Source organism: Cervus elaphus, chromosome 23 (genome assembly GCF_910594005.1).
Source record: "Cervus elaphus chromosome 23, mCerEla1.1, whole genome shotgun sequence".
Classification (NCBI taxonomy): Eukaryota; Metazoa; Chordata; class Mammalia; order Artiodactyla; family Cervidae; genus Cervus; species Cervus elaphus.
In genome coordinates this window covers 11,597,946-11,618,298 of record NC_057837.1, presented here as the reverse complement: position 1 = coordinate 11,618,298, position 20,353 = coordinate 11,597,946, and the positions used below count along the sequence as shown (strand labels likewise).

Sequence of the window (20,353 nt, the reverse complement as noted above, 5' to 3'; positions counted from 1 at the left end):
ACCATCCCCCTGGACACAGCTTCAGACCCCACAGGCTAAGACAGCAATGCCTTCAGACAACGATCTCAAGTCCAGCTTGTCTCCTTTGCTTCTGACCCACTGCTAAAGATCAGAGGCGCCCACGGCCTCCTCAGGTTCAATTAATTTGCTAGAGCAGCTCAAGGAAACCCATTAATGGATCAGCAGTTTATTGCAAAGGATGTAACTCAGGGTGAGAGGTGCATGGGCTGTGGGAAGAGGCTCAGAGCCCTCATACCCTCTCTGGGCCTCAGTCTTCTCTGGTCTCCCCATGTTCAGCAACCCAGAAGGTCTCTGAATGCTGTCCTTTTGGGGTTTATGGAGGTTTCGTTACAGAGTCATGACTGATCCAGTGATGGGGCATCAGTGATTGAATTCAACATCCAGCCTCTGAGCTCTCTAGATGTCAGGGGTAGGGCTGAAAGTTCCAATCTCTAATCACATCCTTGGTTTCCCTGGTAACCAGCCCTTGTCAAGGTGTGGTTCTCAAAGTCACCTGATCAGCATAAACTTGGGTGTGGTTGCTGTTATCACTTAGGAAATTGGAGGGTTTTAGAAGCTGTGCAAGGAATGGGAGGAAGACCAAATTCATGTTTATTCGAAGTCACAATCTCAGGAATGTCAAGTAATATGTAGTGCGGTCCTTACAGTGTAGGGTGTAGACAAGATAAAGTGGGTGTGGACAGGTGGAAGAATTTGATCATCCAAAGCGCAGTGCAGGTGTAAGGTGCTGGCCAGGCTGGGAGGCTGGTGGAGCAAGCAGGATGCCAGCAGCTGAGGCAGCCCTCCGCCTGTCTTCTATCTCAGACAATAGTGCTCTGTGCTCCTCCAACTTCTCAGACCCTGGTTTCCGGTAGGACCCGTAAAACAAAGGTAATATTTCAAAACAAGTGAAGAGGGGCTTGGATACTTGTCAGGAGGTGGAGGTAGAATTCTGGAGAGAGGCCCGCCTGGAGTTGTGGCCTGTGGGTCCAGTGGGAAGGTGATGGCGGACGTGCTCCTTAGAAGATGGGCCAACTCCTTGGCTGGCAGCGCCTGCCGTGCTCTGGCCGGATGACCCGTCGAGGCTGCATGTGAGGAGTGCTGGGAGGGAGAGTGCAGTGGCCAGCGGGTCCGTTCCTCCCTCACGGTCCGTTCCTCCCCTTGGTCAGGGGCCTTGGTCAGGAGCAGGTGCATGACTGGGGCAGCGGGTGCCATTGGGGGGTTTGGGGCTTTGTACCTTTCATGTAGATTCCAGTGAGCCCCCCCAGCGCCCCCCACCCCTGAAATTCTGTGGCTGATCGTTCCCATTACTCAGGTGAGGTTTTCTAGTCTGGAGCTAGGCCCTTGGGGAAGCACTTGTGGCCTCCCCTGGGGCTGAAATCGGTTGGTGTCCCACAGCCTGCTGCTGGAGCCACGTAGGAGCTCTGACCTGGGGGAGAGGAGGCTGATGGGGCAGGAGTCTGATAAGGGGGCGGAGTCAGAACGGGGGTGGAGTCAGAACGGGAGGTGGAGTCTGATAAGGGGGCGGAGTCTGCCCGGGGGAGGAGTCTGACAGGGTAGAGGAGCCTGACCGGGGAGGAGCCTGATACAGTGGTGGAGTCTGACCAGGGGGAGGAGCCTGACGGGGGAGTTGTCTGATAAGGGGTTGGGCGTGACGGGGTCGGGGGTGTGCAGAGGGAGTCTGACTTGGGGAGTAGTCTGACCAGGGGTAGGAGCCAGCTTGTCAGCGGCCGCCCTGGGACCTGAAGGGTCCGGTCATTGGTTGCTTTGTCTCAGGTTTCTCTTCCCTGAGGTGGGAAGAAGGCCACTTGCCTTTCCCGACTTGGGGTGTGATCGTGTGACCCTGGGCATGAAGGTGCCTGAGAAAGGCCACGCCCATGTCATCGCTCCCTTTTCTGTGCTGGAACTCCTGTGAGTCCTCAACTTGTGTCCTCTTCGTGACTGGTGCTTTTCTCTGCCAACCCCCGTTTTGTTTTGTGTTGTTTTTCTCTTTCAATTTTCAGAGCTTTCCTCAATTACCCAGTCAGTGGGTGGGTCAGTCATAGGCCTGCCTGAGGTGGCTCGGCCAGGGCTGGTGCACAGGGGCGGCCCCTGTTGTGAGAGCCCAGTGAGCCCTGCCCCTGCCCTCCGGGGCTGTGTGCTTCCCATGCGGGCCACCCTCGCGGTCTCCCCCATGGGCTTCATCCCTGCCTCCCCGGCCAATCCACAGCATCCCTCTCTCCGACTTTCTAATCTGCCTGCTGGTCCTTCCCAGCGACTCATGCCACGATTGGAAACATGTGCTTTGATGCTCCAGGAATGTGCGTGGCACCCTGGGGCCAAATGGCTGGGGTTTTGAAGAACATTCTGCTTCTCAGTCGTTCTGCTCCTTCAGTGATGGCCATCACAGAACACGTAACCAAAAAAGTTTTTTTGTTTTTTGCTTGTTTAATCTTTTGGCCATGCCTCTCAGCATGCTGAGAGCATTCTGGTCCAATGAATAAATATGCACACACAGGAGACACAAGGCTCTGTCATTTTTGAGACTGCATCCAAGTACTGCATTTGGGACTCTTTTGTTGACCATGATGTCTACTCCATTTCTTGTAAGGGATTCCTGCCCACAGTAGTAGATATAATGGTCATCTGAGTTAAATTCACCCATTCCTGTCCATTTTGGTTTGCTGATTCCTAGAATGTCAACATTCACTCTTACCATCTCCTATTTGACCACTTCCAATTTGCCTTGATTCATGGACCTAATGAATTATCCTATGCAATATTGCTCTTTGCAGCATCGGACCTTGCTTCTATTCGGTCACATCCTCACCTGGGTATTGTTTTTGCTTTGGCTCCATCCCTTCATTCTTTCTGGAGTTATTTCTCCATTGATCTCCAGTAGCATATTGGGCACCTACTGACCTGGGGAGTTCCTCTTTCAGTATCCTATCATTTTGCCTTTTCATACTGTTCATGGGGTTCTCAAGGCAAGAATACTGAAGTGGTTTGCCATTCCCTTCTCCAGTAGACCACATTCTGTCAGACCTCTCCACCATGACCCGTCTGTCTTGGGAGGCCCCATGTGGCATGGCTTAGTTTTATTGAGTTAGACAAGGCTGTGGTCCATGTGATCAAATTGGCTAGTTTTCTGTGATTATGGTTTCAGTGTGTTGGCCCTCTGATGCCCTCTCACAATACCTATTGTCTTACTTGGGTTTTTTGTACCTTGGACGTGCGGTATCTCTTCATGGCTGCTCCAACAAAGTGCAGCCGCTGCTCCTTACCTTGGACGAGGAGTATCTCCTCATGGCTGCCCCTCCTGACCTTGAACGTGGAGTAGCTCGTCTCGGCCCTTCTGTGCCGACGCAGCTGCCGCTCCTTGGACGTGGGGTTTCTCCTCTCAGTCGCCTTCCCTGACCTCGGACTTGAGGTAGCTCCTGTTAGTCAGCAAACACAAGACTGGGAGCTGACTGTGGGTCAGATCATGAACTCCTTATTGCCAAATTCAGACTTAAATTGAAGAAAGTTGGGAAAAGCACTAGACCATTCAGGTATGACCTAAATCATATTTCTTAGGATTATACAGTGGAAGTGAGAAATAGATTTAAGGGACTTGGTCTGATAGACAGAGTGCCTGATGAACTATGGATGGAGGTTCATGACATTGTACAGGAGACAGGGATCAAGACCATCCCCGTAGGAAAGAAATGCAAAAAAGCAAAATGGCTGTCTGAGGAGGCCTTACAAATAGCTGTGAAAAGAAGAGAAGTGAAAAGCAAAGGAGAAAAGGAAAGATATTCGCATTTGAATGCGGAGTTCTAAAGAATAGCAAGGAGAGATAAGAAAGCTTTCCTCAGCTATCAATGCAAAGAAATAGAGGAAAACAACAGAATGGAAAAGACTTGAGATCTCTTCAAGAAAATTAGAGATACCAAGGGAACATTTCATGCAAAGATGGATTCGATAAATGGTATGGTCCGAACAGAAGCAGAAGATATTAAGAAGAGGTGGCAAGAATACACAGAAGGACTGTACAAAAAAGATCTTCACGACCCAGATAATCACGATGGTGTGATCTCTCACCTAGAGCCAGACATCCTGGAGTGTGAAGTCAGGTGGGCCTTAGAAAGCATCACTATGAACAAAGCTAGTGGAGGTGATGGAATTCCAGTTGAGCTATTTCAAATCCTGAAAGATGGTGCTGTGAAAGTGCTGCACCCAATATGCGCGCAAATTTGGAAGACTCAGCAGTGGCCACAGGACTGGAAAAGGTCCCCAAGCAAGGCCAATGCCAGAGAATGTTCAAACTACTACACAATTGCACTCATCTCACACACTAGTAAAGTAACGCTCAAAATTCTCAAAGCCGGGCTTCAGCAATACGTGAACTGTGAACTTCCAGATGTTCAAACTAGTTTTGGAAAAGGCAGAGGAACCAAAGATCAAGTTGCGAACATCTGCTGGCTCATAGAAAAAGCAAGAGTTCCAGAAAAACATCTATTTCTGCTTTATTGACTATGCCAAAGCCTTTGACTGTGTGGATCACAATCAACTGTGGAAATTCTGAAAGAGACGGGAATAGCAGACCATCTGCCCTGCCTCGTGAGAAACCTATATGCAGGTCAGGAAGCAATAGTTAGAACTGGATATGTACCAACAGACTGGTTCCAGACAGGAAAAGGAGTACGTCAAGGCTGTATATTGTCACCCTGCTTATTTAACGTATATGCAGAGTACATCATGAGAAACGCTGGGCTGGAAGAAGCACAAGCTGGAATGCCGGGAGAAATATCAATAACCTCAGATATGCGGATGACACCACCCTTATGGCAGAAAGTGAAGAGGAACTAAAAAGCCTGTTGATGAAAGTGAAAGAGAAGAATGAAAAAGTTGGCTTAAAGCTCAACATTCAGAAAACTAAGGTAATGGCATCTTGTCCCATCACTTCATGGGAAATAGATGGGGAAACAGTGGAAACAGTGTCAGACTTTATTTTTTTGGGTTCCAAAATCACTGCAGATGGTGACTGCAGCCATGAAATTAAATGACATTCACTGCTTGGAAGGAAAGTTATGACCAACATAGATAGCATATTAAAATCAGAGACATTACTTTGCCAACAGAGGTCCAGCTAGTCAAGGCTATGGCTTTTCCAGTGGTCATGTATGGATGTTGGACTGTGAAGAAAGCTGAGCGCCAAAGAATTGATGGTTTTGAACTGTGGTGTTGGAGTAGACTCTTGAGAGTCCCTTGGACTGCAAGGAGATCGAACCAGTTCATCCTAAAGGCGGTCAGTCCTGGGGGTTTCTTGGAAGGACTGATGCTGAAGCTGAAACTCCAGTACTTCGGCCACCTCATGTGAAGAGTTGACTCTTTGAAAAAGACCCTGATGCTGGGAGGGATTGGGGGCAGGAGGAGGAGGGGATGACAGAGGATGAGATGGTTGGATGGCATCGCCGACTCAATGGACATGAGTTTGAGTAAACTCTGGGAGTTGGTGATGGACAGGGAGGCCTGGCGTGCTGCGATTCATGGGTTCTCAGAGACTTGGACATGGCTGAGCGACTAAAGTGTTGCCTGTCCTGCGGGATCAGAAATGATAGGTTTACATTACACTGTGAGTTTGGATCAGAATGTGCTCTTGAGCCAATGCATGTTCCCTGCTTCTTCCCAGCCTTAGCCACTAGCTGGGAAGAGAAAAACACTCATTGCTCTTTCCTGGGAGCCAGGCTGAGGCAGGTTGAACATGCGCTCCAGCTGTTCTCCACACCCAGGTTACATTTAATCACAGCGCAGTGTCCGCCGCACAGACACAGGGCAGGAGTCCCCTCACCGTGGGGAAGTGACCACAGCCCGTGACCGCATGCACGCCAACCCGCCCCCTCCCCATCTGTGGGGACAGACCCGTGACTCAGGGTCTTGCGCTCTTTTTCCCTCCAGTGAGGGTCCAGCTCGTGGCCTCACCACGTGACGTTTGTACCCTGGTAATGTCCCTGGCAGCTTTCTCTGAACCTTACCATCTGGCACCCGGGACCTGAAGTGCTGAGGGCTCTCCCCCTTCACTGTAGGCGAGCCGTTTGATTTCATCTCCTCTCGAGTCCGTGGCAGAGAGGAGAACAGTTCCACAGAGTGAGGGAGCAGAATCTAGGCTGCGGCGAGGAGGAGAGCGTGGGGCTGGGCAGCTCCTTCAGGGTGTTTGGTTCTGGGTTGAGCACCATTCAGGCTGCAGGGGAAGGGGGCAGCATAGTTGAGGGAGAGGGTTTTTTTTTCTTTAATATATTTTGAAGTGAAGGATAATTACTTTACAGTGTTGTGTTAGTTTCTGCCAAACATCAGCGTGAATCCGTCGCAGGACAGAGGGCTTCTTTGTCTTTAAAGATGGCAGCCATCTTGTTCAAAGCCTCTTGGTCCCTGCTTTTCCTTCTGTCAGACGCTGTTTTCCCAAGCAAGACTAGATACCCTGTTAGCTCAGTTGGTAAAGAATCCACATGCAATGCAGGAGACCCTGGTTTGATTCCTGGGTCAGGAAGATCCACTGGAGAAGGGATCAGCTACCCACTCCAGTATTCTTGGGATTCCTTGGTGCTTAGGAATTCCTTGGTGCTTTCCTCTGGTAAAGAATCTGCGTGCATTGCGAGAGACCTAGGTTCTATCTCTGGATTGGGAAGGTCCCCTGGTGAAGGGAATGGCTACCCACTCCAATATTCTGGCCTAGAGAATTCCATGGACTGTATAATCCATGGCATAGCAAAGAGTCAGATACGACTGAGTGACCATCACTTTCACTTTTCATGCTTTTTATAAATGGCCTTTATTGTATTGAGTAAATTTCTATTTTATTGAAAATTTTTTTACCATAAATGGATTTTGAATTTTGTCAAGTGTTTTTATGCATAGTCTTACTTTTAGTTCTTACTTGAATGTTGGTAGAATTGAGCTTTGAATCCGTTTGATCGTAAACTTTTAACTTTGGGGAGTTTTTTTTTTTTTTAATTAATATTTGAATCTCCTTATTTATTACTGGAGTTTATTTATTACTGGAGTTTTTCTACTTTTGTATTTTTTCTTGTTTTAGTCTTGACAGCATGTATGTTTCTCAGAATTTATCTATTTCTTCTAAGTTTTCCAGTTTGTAATTGTTCATCAATAATAATAGTCCCTCATGATTATGCTTCTTTACTTCTGAGGTATCTGTTGTAATGTCGCTTTCCTTTCTGTGTTTATTTCAGTTTCCTCTCATTTCCTCTTACCTTAGGTAGGCTTTATTGACAATATTTGTTTCTTTCAAAAAATGCACTTCCAGTTCTTGCACGTGCACCCTGGGCATTCTGGCACACAGGCAATGTGTTTAGAGGTGAACACATTGCTTAGCAACGTGTTGCTTAGCAACGATCGTTGCTTAGCAACGATCATTCTGGGATGTAAGATTCTAAACCGTTGAGCTTCCCAGCTGGGAGGTTGTGGCGGGCCGGCTCTGGCTTACCTCTAGTGCTCCTGTTGGGTTTAGGGGCCTGTGAAGAGCCGAGGGGGAGGTGAGGTGTGTTTGGAGTCTGTAGGCTCTGTGATGAAGAAGACTTTTGGCTTCAGGAGTAAGAAGGGCAGCTCGCCCTTCGGCTCCTCCATCAGCCCGGGGAGAGACGGCAGTCATAGAATCAACTTTCAGCCCGGGTACCGCATCCGAGACAAGGACCTCGGAAAGATCCACAGAGCTGCCAGCGTAGGCAACGTAGCTAAAGTGCAGCAGGTCCTGCTGCTCGGGAAGAGTGGCCTGAATGACAAGGACAAGATGAACAGGTAAGCAGGGAGGAAGGGCCTGGCAGGGGTCCCTCCTGTGAGTCTCCCCTCCAAGGCTGTTGGACACCTTCCTGGGATCCAGCGCCCCACAGACTTGATAGGCTGCAAAAGCCTTAGCTGGTTTCGGACCCGCTTATAATTCCCCTTATAGAGCACTTTACTGGCCGTTTTAAAGTTATTTAACTGAATGTCAGTAATCACAGAACTTAAATAAAACATGAATAGCAGGCACAGGCGCCCAGGCGGGGCTCAAGCCGGTCGTGTGGGCCCACCCTCGCCGGCATCTCCCCTTTAAGTGAACGCGAGGGCGGCTGGCTGAGACCCACGGAAGAGTTCAGTGGGTCTCCCGGTTAACTGGCCTGGGGGAGCCCCTAAGGCCGCAGTCGGGAGAGGCGGGGCGAGGGGCGGTATCAGAGAGGAGGGACGGGATGGGGAGGCCAGAGGGAACCTGAGTTGCAACTGAGAGGCGGGCCTGATGGTGAGGGCGGGGCTGTTTGTCAAGGGGGCGTGGTCAGTCCGGAGGCGGGGTTAGGGGTTGGAGCGTGACCAGATAGAGGACAGTGGCTGGAGAGGAGCGGCCACGGAGGGGAAAGCGGTGTGGCTAGAGTGTATAGGTGGAGGCGCGCAAGGGACCCATAGTCTATGGACGGGCTTGAATTATGGGGAGGGGCTTTAACAACGGCAGAAGAGCGGTGGAATTGAGGATGGGGTCCCAAAGAAAGGGTCCTGTGTGAAGGGGTGGGGGTGGGCCTGGCCTCCTTGAAGGCTTGATAATGTGTGACTGTCCTATTGTGTACTCTGTGACCCCCAAGCCCTGCATAACGCCCATTGGAGAGGGAATCTAGTGAAGAGCGGCAGTGTGTGGGTAATGAGGGGTGGACTGGCAGATGTGGTATGCCTGGTATTTACTGTAAATGGTGCTGACCTGGCCCTGGCCCAGCAGTGCACTGTGGGATCCACATCCAGGCTTCCCAGAAGAGACAGTGAAAGACCTCAGTTTCACAACCCATCCAGGAATGCACTCTGCTGTGTGTCTCTAAGGGAGAACTGTGCCCTCTCTGGGCCCATTTCCCTACGGTAAAGTGGGTAACATGGGTATATGGAAGGAATCTCTGATTGTGAACTGAGACCTGAAGCAACAGAGATGTGAGGGAATGCTGCAATGGGCAGTGTCTTGAGGCTGGTACAGACTGGCATTGAGCCCAGAACTGAGCCCAGGACTTGGAGAAGGGAAAGCAAATTTGCCCAGATGCTCCACAGCAGCGGCCCCAGGACTAAAGCGCTGGGCAGAACATGGTGAGAAGGGGTAGGAAGAGTTGTGGTAAGGGCAACAGGGAAAAGCATGACCATCACCACCATCCTTAGGCCCTGGGCCAAGTATTTTATGTGTGGTGTCTCATTTCATACTCCACACAGCTTGGGCAGTGACAGAGTAGGACACAAAGGTCCAGAGAAGTGAAGTGACTGCCTAATTCTACACAGCCAGTTCAGTGATGGGGCCTCGGCCTCGGGGGTGTCACCTTAGAGCCCATAAGCTGTCCTGTAGGCAGTGACCTCTATCCATGTTACCCTGTGCCTGCTACCCCTCAGCCTCAGCTTGGCTGCTATAAAAGGAGACCCACTGTGTGCTTGGCATCCAGTAGGATGCAGTCAGTGCTACTGCTCTGTCTCCATGACAGTGAAAGCCACTCACATTCAAGGAGGCTAGGTACCAGGCCCCGGGCAAATGACACAAGTATGAGTCCTCAGCAGCCTCAGAGATGGAGACCATTGCCCCATTTCAACAATGGCGAAACTGAGGGTTTGAAAGTTCAGGTCGTCTGTTCAAGGTTGAAAGGCTGAAGTGGTAGGACTGGGATGTAAGCCCATAGGTCCAAAGCCCGTGTCTTTAACCCCTACACCATTCTGCCTCTTGTGATGAAGAGGCTTTCTGCTCTATTTTCTTTAGCTTACTGTTAATAGAATTCCAGAATGATCCTATCTCCTGTAGCTCAGTCGGTAAAGAATTCACCTGCAATGTAGGAGACATGGGTTCAATTCCTGGGTCGGAAAGATCCCCTGGAGAAGGGAATTGCAATCCACTCCAGTATTCTTGACCAGGAGATCCCATGAACAGAGGAGTCTGGTGGTTACAGTCCATGAGGTTGCAAGAGTCGGACACGACTTAGTGACTAAAGCACCACCATGCTCAATGAATTAGCTTCTTAAAATCTTAGTCTGTGTCAGGTACTGTGTTAAGCACATCACGAATGTAAAAAAAACGTGAATAGCATCTTTTTTTCCTCTTCTTTCTCCTCCTTTTCATTTGTTGTTATGCATCGTTAACATGGTGTACTCATGAGTAACAGCTCTCAAGTTCTACAGCCCTCAAGAAATCTTCTGGAACTCCCTGGCTTTCGCATTGTTTTTCTCATGTGATTTATGAAAACTCTTCTTCCCATGGATCGTCCATTGTGGATATTGGCAGTGGGCAGACTTTTGAGGTTGTTGGCATCTTATTTTTAATGTACACATTTTTATACCATAATGTTATATATTCCAGAAAACTGCATAGTGAGAAAAATAATCCCCATGACAGGTCAGCTTCTGGGTTAAAAATTCTTCAGATACAATGCAATATCCATTTTATATCACTGTACACTTATGTGTATATATTCCTTGCTGAAGGACCTTAGAAGACAGCTTTGAAGTAGGAAGCTGAATGTGTTCTTGAATAGGAAGACGTTTTCTTAGGATATATGGTCTTTCCATATTTAAACCAAATAAACATATCGTGGTTTTAAAGATTTTGCTTTACACATGCTGTCTTTAATTGTGATGAAATCGGAAGTTTTGTATAGTAGACAAAGATTTGCCCTTTTAGATTATCAAAATTTGCTTGATGACGTTTTCTATTAGTAAAGATAAATTATGTGTAGATGGTAGAGAAATAACCTGGTAACTATTAAGAGAAAAGTAACTAGATTTTTATCTCACCAAAAAGTTTCAGATGGAGTATGGATCAAACATTTGAAATACACAGGGTGAGAAAAGTACCAGAAGAAAACTGAAATTCCTATTGGTACTTTTTTTGTGTGCTGACAATGACCTTTTTTTTCTTGTTCTACTGGTTACTAACCTTAATATCTTTTTAATTAGATGGTAATTGCTTTACAGTGTTGTCTTGGTTTCTGCTGTACAACATCATAAATCAGTTGTAAGTATACACATATCGCACCCCAGAGACTTTTCTAAGAATGATTTCAAAGGCAAACACTCTGGAGTTTCCTGGGTTTCCACACCAAAAAAAAAAAAAAAAAAAACCCAATCTGAAAGTTGATTAAGCAACCCCCCAAATTTAAAAATGTCTGTAGAGCAAGCTGTCTGTAGGGAAGTCGGGTGAGCAGACAGGGTTTATCTTTCTGGCACTCATAGGAATGTGGCACAGATAAAAATAATTTGTCACTTTCAATTTATTTGTGAGGATTGGTATCCTATGGCAACTTTCAGCCTTTTCAGAAGTCAAGGGAATCTTGGGAATTTCCTGGTCGTCCAGTGGTTAAGACTCACTGCTCTGGGCCCAGGGTTCGATCTCTGGTGAGGGAACTAAAATCCTGCAAGCTACAAGGATATATTGTCCAACATGGGGAATATAGCTAATATTTTATAGTCACTTTAAATGCGGTGTAACCGTTCACAGTTGTGGATCACTGTGTTGTGACCTGTATTATATAATAACATATAACATACGTCATCTCTAAAGAAACTTAGACGAAAACCCCTCATGGTAATTAGACCAACAGAAAAGCGAGAAATGAACAAACAAAAATGCTATAATTTACAGTTGTAAAGCCTGTGATTTATAAATTATATTCCAATGTCAGAGACGCTAAAATGTGAGATAATGAGCATATTAGAATCATCAGAGTACAATGTTGTCTCTAATCCTCAAAACATATCTGCAAAGGAGTTGTAATATCCTTTGACTTCATTTAGATGTTGTCCTTGTAAGACAGTAGCAATAGGAGTAACTTTGATATTCGAATCTAACAATTACCAGCTGTTATCTGTGCATGGATCTCATTTAAGCATCCCAGCTGTGTCCTGTGAGATAACTACTACTCTCTGTCCATTTTGTTGATGAGGAACTTGAGGCACAAAGAGATTGAGTGACAGCTCATAAGTGACAGAGTGAAAGTCAAAGTCAAACCCAAGTTGAGCTGAATCTCGAGGTCTTGCGCATTCTATTCAAGTAGATTGTTCTTTCCTTACTGTGTAAGAGGAGCTAAAGCTAATAAATGCTGCTCTTTCTCCAGAAGAAAACAAAATATTTGTTTTAGAGCGATAGGAGTACCATGCTATTGAGTGTTTTCAATCACATGAATGAACGATTGTTTCTTTTAAAACAGTGACACTACAGTTTCCTAAGAACTTCTCTTGCTTTCGTAGGACTGCGCTCCACTTGGCCTGTGCCAATGGCCATCCCGCGGTGGTGGCTCTCCTCCTGGAGAGAAGATGCCTGCTTAACCTCCGTGACAGTGAAAACAGGACCGCGCTGATGAAGGTACGGGGCAGCGACCCGTGTCCACATGAGATGGGTGTGATTTAACCACTGAGACTAACAATGAGTTGATCTCGTTGAAATAGAGGGAACTGGTGAACTTGTGGGCTATTTCCTTTGAATTCCTAGAACTCACACCCTTGTTTCTTGGCACAACGCTGACAGGCCGTAGAATGCCAAGAGGAGGAGTGCGCGACTCTCCTGCTGGAGCACGGCGCCGACCCAAACCTCACGGATGCCAATGGCAACACCTGTCTCAGTCCCGGCTGCAGACCCAGCTGTGACAGCACGTGGCAGGTGACCAGGAAACCCGGTCCAATGATCCAGACACCACTCAGACTGGAACCGAGACGTTAGCTGTGGGGCCAACAAGCCAAGGCGTGCCGTGAGTCAGGAGAAGCAGAGAGGACCAGCACAGCCCGCCGGGCCTGGGGCCTGGGTGGCGCACTAGGACAGCACTGGGCTCCTGTGCCTGTCCACAGGAAGTGCCCGAGACAGACGGCAGAGAGGGCGTGTGGCTGCTGGGCTGCTCCCACACTGAAGCCTGCAGCTTGTCGTTGCGGTCCTGCAGGTCCTGTGGGCAGAGCCAGACACTTCCTCCAGCCACTGCGGCCACCAGGCCCAGGAGCGGGGCGCGGGGCCGGCACCCGGGGAACAGTTCAGGCCCCAGCAGGGCAGGTCCTAATTTCCAGGACAGGGCACCGACACTAGACCCGAACTGCTCCGGGAGCAACAAGAAGCAGGAGTCATTTCCCAACTTCTAATGCCTGGCACCACCTTCCATCACCAGATACACAGAAGGGACTCAGGGGGAAAAAACTGCAGTGAAAATGAGAAATGGAGAAAACACAGAGACCTTTTAACACCTGAAACCACAAGAGGTTGGGGGAGTATGCTCATAAGGGGTAGGGGAGATTTGGGGGGACATGAGGCTTAACAGGAAGGGTCTCTGGGACCTTCCTGGCGGTGCAGCGGTTAGGACTGAGTGCTTTCCCTGCAGGGGATGCGGGTTTGCTCCCTGGTTAGGGAACTAAGATCCTGCAAGCTGCATAGCACAGAGGGAAAAATAAAAGAGGTAGGGTCGCGTCTGTAACAAACATTGTTTATCCACCCAAAGAATGCAATGTAACTCAACAAGCCCACTTGGTACCCGTCTTGTATAGGACCAGGAAGGGCGGCGTTCCCAGTCCGCTCTCCCAGGTGGTCCCTCGACCCGAGCACCACGTGCGCCCGTGACGGTCGGTCCACGTGCTCCTCCCCCCACCTCGGGTGGGCCGTGGTCACCCGACCTGGAGGACGCCACATGCGATGCCACTTCCAGTTGGCTCCTTCCCCCGGGACCCTGCCTCTGAGGGAGGCCAAAGCAGCCAACACCACGTGCAGCCTCAAGGCCCCACATCCCCCTCTGATTTTCCTTTTTTGGGGGCTGCGCCATGCAGTCTGCAGGATCCTAGTTCTCCAACCAGAGATCACACCCGTGCCCCCTGCATCGGAAGTGCAGTCTTAACCACTGGGCCACCAGGGCAGTCCCTCCTCTTTGATTTTTAATCTGAGGTTCCTCTGCAGGCATCTTTTGTCAGTTCTTTCTGAACTCCCTGGAGGCCAGTGCCTGGCCTGTGTCCACACCCGCCCTGGGAGGAGGAGCATCTAACCGACGGCTCTAGGCCACGGGGGAGAAGGGACAGGCCCTGCAGATCTTAGAGGAAGCGCATGTTTACTAGGGTCACTGAACCTCCTTCAGAAACTCCTGAGCAAACACGCAATCTCCCCAGAGCGAGCACCTCTGTCCCGGGGGAAAGGGCAAGGCCAGGACGCGAGAGCTGCAGGGAGGCCCGTGGGGCGGCGGGTGTGTGCGCACCGGCGCCCCGCCGCACAGTGACCCCACACAGGCCACCGAGCAGTTCTGACGTGGTCAGTCTGGATCGAGGTGTGCAGCATATACGCTACAATGATCTTAAAGACCAGGTTCCCAAAGAGGGATGCAAAATCTCCCGCTTAAAATGTGATTATATTGATTACATGTTGAAATGATGACACTGTGAAAGTAATGGAGTAAATAAAATGTTATTAAAATTAATGCCACCTGCTTCTTTTTACCTTTTTTAACGTGATCACTGGAAAACCTGGAAGGTGGTTTCCGCAGACACAGGAAACAATCAGAAGGCAGGCACGGCCCCCATCCTGCAGCCCACACGGCTGCAGAGGAGGGCTGCACTCTCCTGGAGAAGCCAGGACGCTTCCACTTCGGCTGAGCAATGGGCTGTCTCTGTGGCTGCAGAAAACATTCTTTAGTGTCAAGCTCCCAGGGCCACGGGGAGGGTTCAGTCCTGCCCCAGGAAGGGGTGGGTGTGAAGAAGGGACCTTCGGGCAATGTGGCCTCCATCTTTTCAGCTGGGGGGCCCTGAGGAGGGACCCCGCAGCACCCTGAACCCCCTACCTTCAGGGTCAGGGTCAGCTTCTCGCGGAGGCCGGTCTCCTCCGCCTGCAGGTGCCACAGGTCTTCCTGCAGCCTGGCCCTCTGCCGCTTGGCCGGCTCCCAGAACTCGAGCATTCCACCTCCACCTCGGACCACAGGAGGATCAGCCTCCCCGAGTAGCCCTGCTCCAGGCGCCTGCAAGGCACACGGCTCACGGTGCATCAGGCTCCCCGGGGGCGCCACCTGCGCCTCTCCCTCCCCGGGGTCTCCCGTCAGCGCACTCGGCCTTGGCATTGGGAACTTGGTTGTTCCCACCTGACAGACAGGTGACCTGCAGTGTTGTGGGGCAGCGGAGGCCTCATGAGCTGCCCCCGTCGGGGCTGGCGGAGGTGACCTCACACAGACAAGGGAGCCAGCGGGTCCCTCGGCCCATGGGGCGAGCTAGCAGGTGACCTCTGGGTGGGTCTCTGGCACCCCTTGGCCATTCAACCTTCTCCACGTCATCAAAAACTGCACCAGTAAATAAAGGCAGCATCAGGGCCCTTGGTGACTGAAGGCGCAGAGAAGCCAGCCTCCACCACAAGCCTTGGAAAACCAGCACACAGCGAATCCCAAGGCAGACAGAAGACAGGGCGGGGGCCCTTCCCCTCAGACGCTGCAGTGATCTTTTGCAACAACCAGTCCAATCAGCAGGGAAAACAGTGCCAAATCTTAGTTTATCACGAAAGCTAGTGGAGCTGAGCTATTTAAAATCCTAAAAGATGATGCTGTTAAAGTGCTGCACTCAATATGCCAGCAAATTTGGAAAACTCAGCAATGGCCACAGGACTGGAAGAGGTCATTTTTCATTTTAACCCCAAAGGAGGGCAATGCCAAAGAATGTTCACACTATTGCACAGTTGCACATACTCCACATGTTAGCAAGGTAATGCTCAAAATCCTTCAAGCTAGGCTTCAACAGTACATAAACCAAGAACTTCCAGATGTCCAAACTGGATTTAGAAAAGGCAGAGGACCTAGAGATCAAATTACCAACATCCACTGAATCATCGAAAAAGCAAGAGAATTCCAGAAAAACATCTACTTCTGCTTCATTGACTACGTTAAAAGTCTTTGACTATGTGGATCACAAGAAACTGTGGAAAATTTTTCAAGAGATGGGAATATCAGAGCACCTCACCTGCCTCCTGAAAAACCTGTATGTGGGTCAAGAAGCAACAGAACCGGATATGGAACAACAGACTAGTTCAAAACTGGGAAAGGACTATATCAAGGCTGTATTTTGCCACCTTGCATATCTAACTTATACGTAGAGTATTTCATCCGAAATGCCGGGAGATATACCAGCAACCTCAGATATACAGATGTTACCACTCTAACGGTAGAAAGCAAAGGGGAACTAAAGAGCCTCTTGATGATGGTCAAGGAGGAGAGTGAAAAGTTGGCTTGAAACTCAACGTTCAAAAAACTAAGATCACAGCATCGAGTCCCATCACTTCACGGCAAATGGAAGGAGAAAAAGTGGAAATACTGACAGATTTGATTTCCCTGTGTTTCAATCCCAACGAATGTTCGAACTACCACAAAACTCCATTTCACATGCTAGCAAAGTAATGCTCAAAATCATTCAAGCTAGGCTTCAACAGTATGCCAACCGAGAACTTCCAGATGTACAAGCTGGATTTAGAAAAGGTAGAGGAACCAGAGATCAAATTGCCAACATCCACTGGGTCACAGAAAAAGCTAGAGAATTCCACAAAAAACATATACTTCTGCTTCATTGACTATATACTAAACCCTCTGACTGTGGAGACCACAACAAACTGTGCAAAGTTCTTAGACAGATGGGAATACCAAGCCAGCTTACCTGCCTCCTGTGAAACCTGTATGCAGGTTTCAAGAAGCAAAAGAGAGAACGAGATATGAAACAACAGACTGGTTTGCAATTGGGAAAGGAGTATGTCAACACTGTATAATGTCACCCTGCTTCTTTAACTTATATCAAGAGTATATCATGTCAAATGCCAGGCTGGATGAAGCACAAGATGGACTCAAGATTGCCGGGGAAAATATCAATAACCTCAGATATGCGGATGACACCACCTTTATGGCAGAAAGCAAAGAGGATCTAAAGAACCTCTCGATGAAAGTGAAAGAGAACAGTGAAAAAGCTGGCTTAAAACTCAACATTCAGAAAACTAATACCATGGCATCCAGTCGCATCACTTCATGACAAACAGATAGGGCAACAATGGAAACAGTGACAGATTTTATTTTCTTGGGCTCCAAAATCACTGCAGATGGTGAATGCAGCCATGAAATTAAATGATGCTTGATCCTTGTAAGAAAAGCTATGACCAAACTAGACAGCATATTAGAAGCAGAGACATCACTTTGCTGTCAAAGGTCCATCTAGTCAAAGCTATGGTTTTCCCACTAGTCATGCAAGGATGCGAGAGCTGGACCAGAAAGAAAGCTGAGTGCCGAAGAATTGATGCTTTTGAACTCTGCTGTTGGAGAAGATGCTTGAGAGTCCCATGGACAGCAAGGAGATGCAACCAGTCCATCCGAAAGGAAATCAGTCCTGAATATTCATTGCAAGGACTGATGCTGAAGCTGAAGCTCCAACACTTTGCCACCTGATGCAAAGAGCCAACTCACTGGAAAAGACCCTGATGCTGGGAAAGATGGAAGACAGGAGGAGAAGGGGATGACAGAGGACAAGATGGTTGGATGGCATCACTGACTCAATGGACATGAGTTTGACCAAACTCCAGGAGATGGTAGAGAACAGGGAAGCCTTGTGTGCTGCAGTCCATGGGGTCACAAAGACTCAGACATGACCTACTGAACAACAACAGCACTAAAACATTTGCTTAACAGGATTCTCAAAGCCAGTATATCTAGGCTGAAGATGAGTGGAAACTCTGATTTCCGCAGAGCCTGGCTGGGTCCACAATCAATTGATTGTGGTCCGAAACAAGAAATGATTGGCTCGGCCTCCCTCAGACTCACCGCAGAGCTTTGGGGCGCAAGGGCAGCTGTCACTCAGGGAAACAGTTTGATGAACATTAACAGCCTGCAGATCTTGGGGCGAGTTTTACACACTTGATCATATCACTTCCCTCTTTAAAGAGGAAAGCTGCAGTAACATATGCCAGAGCCACATGACAGGTGCTCAGAAAACATATGCAACATCACAGCAAGGAGACCTCTCTGAAAGCAACCACGTGGACAGGAAGAAACGAGGGACTCAGGAAAAATGTTAGGAGTGATAACATCTGTGGACGTGAAATGTTTGTTTTTATTTTTCCTTGTGTGTGTATTTTCTAAGTTTTCTACAATGAACATGTATCCCTTAATACTTTTCTGTTAAAGTAACCTAACAGAACGGCAAACACTATTTCTAAAAGTGTACCGCTGATACTGTGTTACTCATGGAGCAAAACCCAAACACCTACATGGCCCTCGAGGCCTTGTGTCCCCCAACCAGATTTTTGGATGGAGATATCGAGTCTCTGGTTCTCCGATGCAGAAAGAACTTCACCGAGTCCCTTCGGGGTGGTCCGGAAAATCAGGTCAACCAGGCTGAGACCAACGCAAATCCATTCTCAGCTCCCCGACTGATGGCCTGAAATCAGTCACCATTATCTTGTGGGCACGTTGGGAGGGCAGCACTGGCCGCAGAGGAAGGGCGTGTGCAATCAGGCTGCCCGCCACCAGCCGGGCTGACTCTGCGGGAGTCCACTCAGCCCACTGCATGGGTGATGCCTGGTCTGCGGGCTTCCTGCTGTGGGCTCAGGTGAGACCGCAGGGCCTCAGCTGGCAGCAGCCTGTGTCCACCATCCGCCCTGGGCCAGGATCGCGGCAAGACCTACCTGACCTTCTCCTCCGCGAGATGCTCCAGGGCGGAATGGAGGTCGTCGGACTCGTTCACAAACTCCAGGTTCCTCTGCTCAGCTTTCTCCAGGTCTTGTCTCACCTTATCTCGCTCCCTGGCCATCTGCTCCACCTGCTTCCTGCAGGAAGGAGGGAGGGATCACTGGGGACACTGCTCTGGGTCTAGCGAGCTGGTCTGAAGGAACAAACTCAGCTGGCCTAAGAGTGCTGAGCAGTGGCTGGCGCTGGGCTCTCACCCACCTCCTGTGCGTGCGTGCCAAGTCACTGCAGTCGTGTCCGATTCTACGCAATCCTATGGACTGAGACCTCCAGGCTCCTCTGTCCATTGGATTCTCCAGGCAGGAATACTAGAGTGGGCTGTCATGCCCTCCTCCAGAGGATCTTCCTGACACAGGGATCGAACTCGCATTTCTCACGCCTCTTGCACTGGCAAGTGGGTTCTTTACCACTAGGGCCACCTGGGAAACCTGAACCTCCGCCTTCCAGGATGGTTTCTGCAGTTATTGAGTCTCTTTTACAGAAGTACATACAGCAAGAAGCCAACTGGCTTGCAATGGGGTTTCTAGCAGGTTTCTGACCCAGGAGGTTCGAGCCCGGGGCGGGCACTGTTCACTTCTCCAGACGGCCTTAGAAGAGGTGGGAAATTATCCTCGCTCCGTCTTGCCTGCAGCTAGACCTCAGACCCAGGGATCCCCAGCACCCAACCTGGGACTGGACGCATGAAGGGGAGAAGGCTGGCCACCCATTATCCTGCCCGGTCACAGCCTTGCCACCTGTAGCCTGGCACCTGAGTAAGCGCCAGGGAGTTGCCCAGAGCAGAAGCGACACCTGTCTCTGTCCGGTCACCCCAGGCCCTGCCCGAGGCTCAGTCCACCGGCTATCCTGGTGCCTGTTTCTCCCACTGGAGAAGCACCAAGCTTGTCTCCCTTCCTCATCCTCCCAAAGCAGTCTTCCTCTGGGCCCCTCTGCAGAGTTGCCTGACATCAGATGTTTCATCTGTCGGTACCTAACGAGATGCAAAATCTTGAGGATGGAGACCGGAATTACTGCCAACCTTTTCTGTAGCTTCAGAGCATCAATAAAAACACAATAACAATCTCTATGCCAACCGGTTCAGTAGACGGATGGCCTGAATATCCTGCTAAACTGGAGCCAAACCCAATTAAAACGGAACGCATTCTTGGCCCAATCGCTATGTAGTGCTTTGTGACCGTGATGGAAGCATCCTTTCTCATCCTGCTGGCTGCCTGCGCCCTGGGCAAGGAGGCCAGCCTGGCCAGTCACACCCCACGCCCCATCCCCCGCAGCGGGGCTCTTACTGGCAGAAGCTCAGCTCCTGGGGGAGCAGGCCAAGGCTGCCGAGGATCGGCTCGGAGGCCAACACGCACTGTGGGGTGAGTCTGAGATACTGAAACCTACCCTCTAAGGGATTTGTTTCAGGTTGCGGGATTTCTCTGCTGTTTACTTATTATGTTTCTAAGTTAAGATGTCCTACATTATCGATATCAAAAAATAAAGCAAAAAGGGAGGATGATGGGCCTTCTTTCCATGGGGCATGTGTCTGCGAGGTTCTCTGTCCAACCTCCCTCATGGGCAGCATCTCCCTCTAATTCCCCCGCCCAGACGCCTCTGCTGGGGCAGCTGCAAGACCGGCCGCCACCTGCAGGACCTCCCTGCCATTGTGAACGCCCTCCTGGGCCCACAAGGAGATGATCTGCTCTGGG

General features: G+C 49.6%; 2 protein-coding genes across 10 annotated transcripts in view; one reads left to right on the top strand and one right to left on the bottom strand.

Moving 5' to 3' along the window:
* Positions 1-20,353, top strand: part of LOC122682162 (putative ankyrin repeat domain-containing protein 19) — a 224,115-nt gene that overhangs the window by 38,810 nt on the left and 164,952 nt on the right. The window lies entirely within an intron of this gene.
* The window catches only part of LOC122682168 (ninein-like protein), a 73,224-nt gene that overhangs the window by 38,560 nt on the left and 14,311 nt on the right, over positions 1-20,353 (bottom strand). Inside the window, exons 5-8 of one of the 9 annotated variants that reach the window (XM_043884988.1) lie at positions 18,608-18,748; positions 18,191-18,360; positions 14,411-14,924; positions 12,566-13,132 (exon numbers count right to left, since the gene is read on the bottom strand). In XM_043884988.1, coding sequence (XP_043740923.1) covers positions 18,708-18,748 — 41 coding nt within the window. In that variant the 3' untranslated portion in view covers positions 12,566-13,132; positions 14,411-14,924; positions 18,191-18,360; positions 18,608-18,707. Of the gene's footprint in view, positions 1-3,221; positions 3,417-12,565; positions 13,133-14,410; positions 15,767-18,190; positions 18,361-18,396; positions 18,520-18,607; positions 18,749-20,353 lie in introns of those variants that run through there. The other 8 variants (XM_043884989.1, XM_043884984.1, XM_043884991.1 and 5 more) reach the window with 8 other exon arrangements.